Here is an 11,837-nt window from a genome sequence, read left to right as displayed (position 1 = left end):
ATGAAAAGATACTGTCCCTTTTCCCAGAAAGTTAACAACATTAGCAACTAACTTTTATTGCACATTTGGTATGTATCAGAAGTCATCCTTAGCACTTTACATGCTTTAGGAAAAAACAACAAAAAAAACATGGGGCGCCTGGGTGGCTCAGTCGTTAAGCATGTGCCTTCGGCTGGGTTCATGAGCCCTGGGATGGAAGCTGCTCAGCAGGAAGCCTGTTTTCTCCCTCTCCTACTCCCCCTGCTTGTGTTCCCTCTCTCGCTGTGTCTCTGCCAAATAAATAAAGTCTTTAAAAAAAAAATGTGCATTAAGCATTATTCCATTTATAGGAAGGAGGATAAACATTTAGCAAGGTTAGCTACCCATGGTAATCCAAGGCTTGAAGCTGGGTCTTCTGTCATTTGTATGATTAACTACAATGTTATACAGTTTCCCAGTCTTACCAACTGTATTTCAAATTTGAATTCAAAGGGATGAAAGCCTTTTTTTTTTTTTTAAAGATTTTATTTGAGAGAGATAGATCACAAGTAGGCAGAGCGGCAGGCGATGCGGGGGGAGCAGGCTCCCTGCTGAGCAGAGAGCCCCATACGGGGCTCGATCCTAAGACCCTGAGATCATGACCTGAACCGAAGGCAGAGGCTTGACCCACTGAGCCACCCAGGCGCCCAGAAGAAAGTCTTGATGAAGGTGAGTACAAGGAACATGGGAGCAAAGGGGAGAATGTCAAACTTTACAGCAGAATCTTGGGTGCTTACCAGGGTGTTAAAAATGAATATGCATGCACCAAGAAGCAGAGCAATATGGTTGGTGATCAGCATGCTTAATTTGGATCTTGAATGTTAAGTGGAAGAGACAGATGTTAAATAGGTAGGGAGATTATAAATTATAGCATCAATAATGAAACTGAGTAGGAACTGGAGACTATACTGATCACTTCCAGGAAGCTTGACTGTACAGGGGAGATGGAAGTCTGCAGAGTATTTTTTGCATACATCGCTGTTAAGTGTATTGAAGCTACCCCAGTTAACATTTAATCAAACACATCATAGTATACTGGAAAGACTATGAACTTTAAAAATCAGACAAAAGTGGATTTGAAATCTTCTGCTCTTATTTGTAGTTTTGTGTAAATTGCATGCCCTCTGAGCTTGTTTCTTCATTTGTAAGTAGTTTAATTTCATTTAGAACAGCTATAGACTACAAATATAACTTTGAGCATAATACCAATTATAAAATTAGATATATCTCCTATGGTATTTATATTAATGGGATAACATCACAGAATTCCTTCTACTTATTAATGGATACTAATCTCAAGGAGATCATACTGTCTGATAAAGATAGAAAAGGAGATTGGAATGAAGTTTGTATCCCAAAGGACACATTTTCAACACCTCTTAAGGACTCTAATCTAAGGACTTTTGGTTAGTCTTTGAAATCTATCAATAATTTTAACAGCTCTTTCACTAAATGCTAAATATAGCACATTTTCACAGGACTCTGTCTGGAATCTTGGCCCTTGGTCCCTCCCCATCTCCACTCCTGGTTACAATGCAGATTTTTTAAGTGAAGGGCAAATACTTAAATTCAGCATTTATTTTTAAAAATTTTCAAGTATCTTAAATGTTCAACTTACTTTTACTTTATCCAATCTTGCCAAATTAGTATAGCCCAAACAGAACATTTTCACACAGAAAAGTGTTTTCTAAATTATGTTAGAAGTAGTATAGAGCACCTCTCACAATATCGAGATAAAGGCTATCAGAGGGTATCACTTTTTTACTACATAGCGGTATCTTTTAAATGTCATTAAAAGCATTTCAAATCACAATTACAGGAAGTTAAGTTCTTTGTAAGATGCTAACAAATATAGCTTATTTAAAAATATTACCAGTGCTTGCTTTTTAGCTCCAAATCACCAAAGTGGACCAAATTCCAGCCCAACCTAAGAATTCTCTCAGCATTTAGAGATGTCTGTTATTTACTCTACTCCTTTCCTTTTAAAGCAGTGTTCTTTGCTGGTATTAGTAATAGGATTGTCAGAAGTTAGGCATTCCTGCATGGTATGGCTACCAAGATCCTTTCTAGTCTATGAGATTCAAGGCTGAGACATCTCCTATTAGGTACTTTTTGAAATGGATTTATACTTTAATGTTTCAACATGAAGACTTAGATTAGCTATTTCACATTTGACTCATTTTTTCCAAATATGTTACTTTTCTCGAATTTTATGCAGAAATTGAAGTTTTAGAGATTTTTTAGCGAGGCAGCGGGGGAGGGGATGAGGATTGGTGCAAAGAGGGAGAATCTTAAGCAGGCTTCTGAGGAGCCCAACAGGGGGGTTCATCTCAAAACACTGAGATCATGACCTGAGCTGAAATCAAGAGTTGGGCACATAACCAACTAAGCTACCCAGGCATCCCCAGAAACTGAAGTTTATAAACTTTTACTTACTCATTTCCCCTAGATGGAATGCACCTAGTCTCTAAATTGCAGTGTTACAAACATACACGTACCAGAGGAGATGACCAAGTCTGACTCCTTAAGTTCCCCTAAATAGCTTTTAGAAATGAACTAAGCGGGTACCTGGGTGGCTCAGTGAGTTAAGCCCCTGCCTTCAGCTCAGGTCATGATCTCAGGGTCCTGGGATCAAGTCCCCCGTCAGGTTCTCTGCTCAGAAGGAAGCCTCCTTCCTCCTCTCTCTCTGCCTGTCTCTCTGCCTACTTGTAATCTCTGTGTGTCAAATAAATAAATAAAATCTTTAAAGAAAAAAAAAAAAAGAAATGAACTAAGTATTTTATGGGAAGTTACCCTTTATGTTACAGAATAACATAAGCCCATTGTTAGTGTGAAAGAACAAGTCCTGAATTATTTTATAGCTTCTCTACTAAAGCCTAATTCTAAGCTGCAAAACACATCCAAGATTTAAACATATGCAACATAGCTGGGAAAAAGAAAGACACTTGAATCCCAGGAGCCAAAACTGATCTGCTTCCACTAACCCTAGATTCTAGCATATCCCCACATATGCACAGCAGGGAGGGAAGGAATTCAAAGAAATATACTTTCAAGGGTCACATTCATTTAAGGCTGAAGACCATTCACTGTGTAAGTCTGAGCTGCTATATTATATTAAATAATTTATATAAATAAAATTTCACCAATATCACTATGATATTTTATATGACCCCAATGACAAAAGAGCCTTTTTTTTTTTTTTTTTTGGTCTCTACCTAAGATTTACTAGGCTGATCAAAAATTAAAATTATTGGTATAAAGTGATAAAATAAGACAAAGCATGGTAAAGACTGCTTTATTGGTGGCAGTTAGTGTAAGTCAATAAATATTGATCCCCAAATAACTTATTTATCAGTTACTGGTCCATAGAGAGCTGAACGAAACTGACCCAACTGCCTGCTGAGATGATAAACTGGAGTCAATCCTGCTTCTTGGGAAATGAAGCCATAGCTAGCTGATATATGGCATATGCTGTTCCTGAAAAATAAAAAGAAACAACAAAAAAAGAACTTATAAGAAAATCTGAGATTTACATGGAAACCTAATATTCCAGCTAAAAAGTCATAGAAGAGAGTCAAGTCTGGCATTAAGACTACTTCTATAGGAACATAAAAGTATTTTGATAGGTGCTGGCAAAATTTAAAATAAATATATGTTAAACACATCTAATCTTTCTCTTTTTTTAAGGACTTTACTTATTTATTTGACAGGGAGAGAGAGAGAGACAGCATGAGCAGGGGAGTGCCTGACAAAGGCAGAAGCTTAACTGACTGAACCACTCAGGCACCCCTAATCTTGATTTAGTATCAGTTAACTTCTACAGAAAGTGTTAGGTACAGTACAATAATGTATTTGTCAACTTGGTATCATGTAAAAATTTTTTTAAGTAAGATTAAGAACACATGTAAAGGGGTGCCTGGGTGGCTCAGTGGGTTAAAGCCTCTGCCTTCAGCTCAGGTCATGATCCTGGGGTCCTGGTATCAAGTCCCGCATCGGGCTCTCTGCTCGGCGGGGAGCCTGCTTCCCTTCCTCTCTCTCTGCCTGCCTCTCTGCCTACTTGTGATCTCTGTCTGTCAAATAAATAAATAAAATATTAAAAAAAAAAAAAAGAACATATGTAAAAGTCATTTCCATTTTAACCTGAGATTGCCTGAGAAATGCTAAGAATGATTCATATATCAAAAAGAGGTCAAAATATGCAAGCATTCCCTAAAGTATATTATCAATGTAAAACCAAGAGTGATACATTTAAATTATCAAATTTAATAGCTAATAAGTGAAAAATTATTAAAACTAACCACCAGAATTAATGATGTACTATATGCTGGCTAACTGAACATAATAAAAAAAAATAAAAAATAAAAAATAAAACTACCTACCAGAATACCTAAGAAATAGTCACACTGATCAAAAAGAATTTAGGACTTTATCTTAAGAGAGCCCAAATGCCACTATCTAGTTGTTGTCTTCAATCATAAATACCCCTTCACTGTATTCAATTTAAGCCAAAGAAAGCACCTTGTCATGAGCAGAAGGACTGTGTAATTAGGGCTCAAATTTCAGCTTCTCCACACAGAGGGAGTATTATCTTGAGTAACTAACATAATTTCTTCAACTTTAACGTAAGAACACATTACAGACTTAATACAAGGCTTACAAAAATTCCTTTATGTGGCATTCTTATCCACAGGGCAAGCAAACAGTAATCTCCCAAATATTGTTTCCCTTCCTCCCCCAGAGAGCAATCATTCAAATTCTTATCTCTGCTCCGAGTATACCAATTTGTGATATTCCACTGCTAATATTGAACAACAGACCTGCACAAACCACAGAAAAAATATCAAGCACTTTGGGGTACAGTAGTAACTGTTGCTCTATATAGGTTTTGTTTCTGTCATAAACATGGATGTTTAATGTCGGTGTAAAATGTTTATTATGTATCACACTAAATGTTCAAAAAGCCCCTGTTACAGTAGATGGGGTAGAGTACAGGGTCTGCAGGGCCACCGTGAGCACACTCAGAAAGTTACCTGTGTCATACATACTCATCAAATGTCACTGGTTTATTTTTTTTAAGATATTAAAATGCTCTTATATAATATGTATCAATCATCCTCTTGAATCTCTTACATGCAAAGCATTATGAACTCAGATTCTGGAGAAAGACTTCCTATGTTAAAATACTGGCAAAGTAAAAGCAATGACGTTAATTATCCCTCCTGTTACTTATCTGTAAGTCAAGCACTCCAAATATCTTACCACCAACTGTAAGCACCATAGTAGCTCTATACAGGAGGGCATCAGCTACTCCACCCTTCAGATGCACTGGAATTCCATTATCCTCCTAGATTAAAAAATGATAATAATTAATACATGTGTGATCTGTTTTCAACTAAGTTCAGAAAAGACTAATCCATTTATATAAAATTAAGCACCTTCTTAAACCCCTGGAATTAAAATATTGTAAACATCAAAATGAAAAGACTACAATCTTCCTGATTCTGACTCTACATCCACTAAATTATTAAAATAAGAACTCCCAAAAGTCAATATTCTTTCTCTTAAAATTTAGTGAGATCCAATAAAGATGTTCTTTCCAAGGAATATATAAACATTAAAGCTGTGAAAATATACTGATTGAGTTCATCAACAGAATTATTAAAAAGATCAGTAACCATCACACTTTAGATTTAATCACAAGATTTATTTTTTTCTTAAAAAAAAGGGGGGGGTTGTTTATAACCTTAACCCCTAGTCCAGCACCTGGCATACAGTAGATATTTAATACATCTATTAAACATAAGTATTTTATTTTTATGTAACATACAATGGTATCTGACTTAAAAATGGTTCAACCTACAATTTCTCAACTTTACAATGCTGTGAAGTAATACATATTCAGTGGAAACTGTACTTTAAATTCTGAATTTTTACCTTTTCCCAGGCTAGTGATATGCAGTACGATACTCTCTTGAAGATGCAGGCAGTGACAGCTGGCCACAACTCTCGGACAGCCACACAATCAGGAAGTTAAACAACCAATACACTTACAACCATTTTGTATTCATAAAACCATTCTGTTTTTCACTTTCAGTATGGTATTCAAGAAATTACATAAGATATTCAACACTTTATTATAAAAAACTGTTAGATGACTTTGCCCAACTTAAGCTAATGTATGTGTTCTGAGCTTAAGGTAGGTTAAGCTACATTTAGTAGGTTAAGTATATTAAATGAATCTTCAACTTAAAATGTTTTCCACTTATGATAGGTTATTATGACGTAATGACATAACCCCATTGAAATCAAGGAAGATCAGTACAGAATACTTTTTAACCACTTAAAATTTTATTTGGGAAAACCAGAGATCACCCCAGGAAAACAAAACAAAACGAAACTATCACCAATAATTTAGTTATCCCACCATCTTTCCTTATGTGAAAACCACCATTAACAAAACAGCAAGGTACCTATCCATAAATATATTCTTCTAAAATTTATATATTTACTTTAGAGAGATAGCATATGCACGCACACACACACACACACGGGGAATAGGGAGAAAATTTCAAGCCTGCTCAGGCGCTGAGCAGGGAGTCTGACATGGGGCTTGATCCCAGGACCCTGAGATCATGACAGCCGCTTAACCAACTGAATCACCCCCATACCCCTACTTAATGGTATCTTAAAACCATTCTCTCAGTCCCTTTAAGCCCACCTTATTCCTTTTAATGGTTAACAGATCATTCCAGTGTGCAAAATTATCATAACTGAACTAGCTAGTCTCTTATTAATGCGTATTTAGGTTGTCAGGGTTTTTCTGTTATTAAAATCCTATATGGAATAATCTTTTTCCTTTTTTTATATTCTCATGCTACTAGTTCTGCAGAAAAGATTTTTTTAAAAGATTTATTTATTTTAGAAACGGAGAGTGTTCCCTCTATAAAATTTTTACTTGTCAATCGTATGTCAATAAAACTGGAAAAAATATATTTTCTTCTAATATGTTTTGCAGGAGAAGCACTTTTATCTGCAGTTTATCTTTTTTTTTTTTTTTTTTAAGATTTTATTTGAGAGAGAGAGCACAAGTAGCAGGGGGTTGTGGGACAGACAGAGAGAGAGAGAAACAGGCTCCCAACTGAGCAGGGAGCCCAACATAGGGCTCGATCCCAGGACCCTCGGATCATGATCTGAGCCAAAGGCAGATGCTTAACCAACTGAGCCACCTAGGCACCCCTGCAACTTATCTTTTAATATACAATACAGAAGGGATCAAACTTTATTTTTCCAATACCAATTTATCATATCCTTTCCTCACTGATGTGAAATAGTACCTTTAACATACATTCAATTTCTACATATAAATTTGTTCTGCTTCTTGGCCCTTTCTATGTTTCTGTTTGTCTATTCTCATGCAACCACCCCAAAGAGTGCCAACCCAATATAACTTTTCCAAAGTGTCTTTGATATACTCTTTCCCTCTCATTTCTTCTGCTTCCCCAAGGACTTCTTGTATATAATAAATGCCTAGTTAGCTATCAACAGTTTGTTATTCTTTTGCTATTACAGTAGCATCAGTAACAATCAAACATGGCCAAATTTGCTTCCTATCTCCACGTTCTAGTAATTACTCTTACAAGTAATAATTGTCTATAAAACATTTCAGTACCTGAAACAGCTTTTGTTTCTCTGGAACTTTATTTTCAAACTGCCTGCGTGAAGCAGTACTTATGGTCCTCTGGGCAATCTGACGAAGAGCCTGAGATGAAAAACCCACAGATATTGGGCAGATTTAGGTTTTATGAAACTTTCAAAACCAACCATTTTCAATCTTTACTATTACAGAAGAGGAAAAACTGACAGTTAAAACATATCCAACTTGTCAGTAAGAATCCTTAACCAGCAGCCAAGTTTTGCAATTGGTTGTCCATCCACTACCCTTTATATTAAAATTCTCCAAAAACCACATTCAAATAGCAATTCATGCAGATTCTGAGCAAAATAAAATCATCTTTACCTGAATTGTAGCATTATATAATCTTGAGTAAAATGCTGACATATTACAAAGATAAAGAGTGATTACAAAATACACTAAGTTCAAGTATTTTCATTTAATACTCTACCATATTATTAAAAATCTATTACTTGAAAAAAAAAAATCTATTACTTGATATCAAAATAAAATGGCATGATTCCTACTTAATTAAAATGTTTTCCCATTACATTTTTCCTAAAACAAATCTTTAATAGGCTCTAATTATTTTTAAAAAGAAACCTGCAGTATATATCCAATTGCATTAAATAATGAAATAAATACGCACTCTATATTCTAAAATAAATGATACATTGAGGCTAAATAAAACCTTATTTAGTAAGTACAAAAGCGAACGGTCACGGTTACATTTTCCTTCTCTTTTTCGAAGTTTTGGGAAAATATTTCACATGCTCAAAGCCGGTGGAGGAGTGAAGGACACTGACACTGCAGAACCGCCTGAGGAAAGCAACACTACACTTCTGCCACGGCTGCTCCCAAAGTCCCAGCCAAAAGTGAATGACCTGCTTTTTAAACCCCCCATTCTGATGCTCACAAAGCTCAGAAACGTTGAAATTTAAGGCCTATCAAAATACCATCGGAACATCTTCTGTCCGAGGCTTCCGGGTTATCAGAAACTTCCCACTTGCACCTTAGTTTTACCCGTATCAGAGGCAACGACTTCATGAATGACCTATAGGTTTAAGGGTGGCCACTAAGAATCCAAGGCTGAGTAACTCCCCTCTGGTCACCTTCCCAGCCTCTCCACTCCCTTCATCTACCCCACACAGTCTGGGGCGAGAGGAACAGATAGAACGGAAAGTAGCCGCAGGCGAAAGGGACACGAACCAAGGTGACTTCGGAAGTCGCCTTTTTCCACCTTCCCTCCCAGGAGAGGTTTCTCCGTCAAGGTCCCTTAGCTAAGTAAGGTCTCGCCTAAGACTCCACTCCCGACCTTCCCGCCCCGCAATAAGAACCCAAGCCGAGAGGCTCCTCACCAGCAGATTCCGCAGCATCTTGGCTCAGTTAATATCCACCAACCGCATCAACCGACCACCAAGAACGAAACTCTCCCCACCGGAACCGGAACTACCTTCTGGCCTTGCGCGCGCGTCAGGGAACATAAATCTTTCCGGGCGGAGGCTGGGCTTGAGCTTCTCTAACCATAGAGTGTGAAAGAAAAGCGAGAGCGGCCGTACGGCTGTGGCCGCTCTAGCCGACCGGCCGTTTCGGCCTCTTCGGCTCGTTCCCATCCTGGCCGAGGCCTTTCAGGCGGTGGTTGCTGGAGCTAAGGGTGGGAAAGGCAGATTTTTGAGACCAGAGAGGCTAAAGTCAAGTGTTCTGTACTTTTTAACTACCTTACGTAAAATGAATATGAGACCTATCGTAGAAAATTAATGTATTTAGAAAGAAAAGTTGTTTTTAAAACTTAGCAAACTTGGAACCATTGTTAAGACGGTGAAATAACACTGGGTTGGCTCAACAGTTGTGAAGCTGCATGAAATACGAAACAAAAAGGATAACTCCTCTTACACGGATACAGTCCGTTTCCTCCGCTGATGAAACTTTGTGAGGGCGTTATTGGTCCTTGTGCTGGGTATATGCTGTAAGGAGCTGCGTCGAGATACCAGTTTTTATCTTGTACCTTTGGATGCTGCAGAACTCCCCACGCAAGAAACGCTACCACAGTGTCCTGAAATTGCAGACTCTGTTCGCTCGTTTCTCCTTGTCTGGGAAAATGCTGAAAAGAGGGGGGAAATTTAATTGTGGGGCAAGAAATGGAATGGAAAATCTGGGCTCTTAGTTAAGTGCCACAGTCTCAGGTCGGACAGGGCACTTTCCTTGACTGGAGTAGCTAGGCAGAGCGATTATCGTACACAGCCTATCTTCTATCAGTTTTGTCTAAATAATGTCACATTGCAAATATCTTTATTCTCTGTGCCCACCAAACGTGTACATATATATAAACATATTTACCCCGTGTAAAAATATTTACCTTTCCACCTTTTTACAAACTTTTTTTTTTTTAAAGATTTTATTTATTCATTTGACAGAGAGATCACAAGTCGGCGGAGAGTCAGGCAGAGAGAGAAAGAGAGGAGGAAGCAGGCTCCCTGCCGAGCAGAGAGCCCGATGCGGGACTCGATCCCAGGACCCTGAGAACATGACCTGAGCCGAAGGCAGCGGCTTAACCCACTGAGCCACCCAGGCGCCCCCTTTTTACAAACTTTTTACAAATTATTCCACTATGATTTCGGATAGAAAGTGAATGATATATCGGTTCAGTGTAGGTGAAATGTGTAGATAAAAATTAGTAATATCAAGATTACTATTCTCATCTTTTGGGTTGGATCCACCAAGTTATCTTTCACTTAGTATTTTCACACAATCCAGGTTCTCACCCTCACCAAGATTTATAGATAGCCAATTCATCTCTTCCCTAGATAAGGACCGACGGGCTTAATCTCTTCTCTGTATTATGCACTGTGATCAAATCCCTGAGGACAGTTACCAGGTATCAATACCTGGAGATACAATTTTTAAAAAATTAGATTGTCTAGAATTTGAGCTTTGGTAAAGTTGTACGTGCTGTCTTACATTTTCTCTGTCTAGACTGTAATTTTCTCAAGAACAGAGGTTTTTTAAAAAAATTTTTTTACTTATCTCCTAGTACTGCTTAAAGGGTTAAAGTTTAGCCAGTAGATGAATTAATGATATATACTGGGTAATAGTTCGATATATTTAAAGAAGGACACATATGGCTCTGTCCAAAAAGAACAAAGATTCACATAAATATTTCTTTCAGAGGGTTTTTTAACATTAGGACTGGCAGTACACTATTTAGATATATGGAGAATGTGAAGTAGGTAATGGCTAATTTAAGCCTTGTCAGGAAAATAAGTTTGTGTGAAAATACTAAGTGAAAATAATTCATAATTACTGATGCAAAGTTACCAAATCAGTTACTCAACTTTTCTTTTCCTTTGAAAAATGAGATTACAATCCTTACTTTGATCCTGCCTATATGACCTATAAATAAAAAGAGGAAAGCCAGAATAGAGATTTGTGTTGATTTGGATGTGGGTTTCAATTCTGGAACCATGCTTAATCCATTTCCAGTTTTATAAAAACAATATAGTAGAAGAGCTTCATGTGGCATTTAGTGTAAAAAACTAATAGCTACAGAAAAGATAGCACTTTAATATAATTCCTTATTTGATTATTATAGTTAGGAATCAAGAAACACTTGGTCATCTTTTTTTAAAAATTTTTTATTAATCTATTTATTTGACAGAGATCACAAGTAGGCAGAGAGGCAGGCAGAGAGAGAGTGGGGGAAGCAGGCTCCCTGCTGAGCAGGGGCTAGATCCCAGGACCCTGGGATCATGATCTGAGCCCAAGGCAGAGGCTTAACCCACTGAGCTACCGGGGCGCCCCCACTTGGGCATCTTTTAATTGCTGTATTCATTATTAAATAATTTACATAACTTCAAGTCTCAGTCTTTTCATCATTTAAATTAAGGACTGGCTTTGGATTATCTCTAGCTCTAAAATCCTTGTGTATGGAAAAAAATATTTAAAATATATTAATGAGTTCACTCGTTGAACAATAATTTATTGGCTACCTACTATCAATCTCACACTTTGCAGTATGCTCAGGGAAAAACTTTTTAAATCCCTAACTTTCTAAAGCATATAATCGAATCAGGAAGGTAATAAATACATAATAGTAAGTTATGATGTGGATACAAATAAGTCTTAGGTAACTGGTTTAGCAAAAGTTGCT

The 11,837-nt window shown here is 37.2% G+C and overlaps 1 protein-coding gene across 1 annotated transcript; it reads right to left on the bottom strand.

The window, feature by feature from the left end:
- Positions 1 to 3,297: 3,297 nt before the first annotated feature.
- LOC116588334 (cytochrome c oxidase subunit 7A2, mitochondrial) lies at positions 3,298 to 9,282 on the bottom strand. Its single transcript, XM_032339254.1, has 4 exons — positions 9,049 to 9,282; positions 7,688 to 7,777; positions 5,278 to 5,362; positions 3,298 to 3,495 (listed from the first exon to the last, which is right to left on the bottom strand). The coding sequence occupies exons 1-4, from the start codon at positions 9,064 to 9,066 to the stop codon at positions 3,437 to 3,439; spliced, it is 252 nt and encodes an 83-aa protein (XP_032195145.1). The 5' UTR covers positions 9,067 to 9,282; the 3' UTR covers positions 3,298 to 3,436.
- Positions 9,283 to 11,837: the final 2,555 nt, after the last annotated feature.

Source organism: Mustela erminea, chromosome 4 (genome assembly GCF_009829155.1).
Source record: "Mustela erminea isolate mMusErm1 chromosome 4, mMusErm1.Pri, whole genome shotgun sequence".
Lineage (NCBI taxonomy): Eukaryota > Metazoa > Chordata > Mammalia > Carnivora > Mustelidae > Mustela > Mustela erminea.
This window is presented reverse-complemented; position numbering and strand designations above follow the sequence as displayed.

Excerpts from the sequence above, each read along its gene's own strand:
- LOC116588334 (XM_032339254.1), bottom strand. Across the intron at positions 5,363-7,687 it reads AGAAACAAAAGCTGTTTCAG|GAGGATAATGGAATTCCAGT; the intron begins GTACTGAAATGT and ends TTTTTAATCTAG. Across the intron at positions 3,496-5,277 it reads TATGGTGCTTACAGTTGGTG|GAACAGCATATGCCATATAT; the intron begins GTAAGATATTTG and ends TTTATTTTTCAG.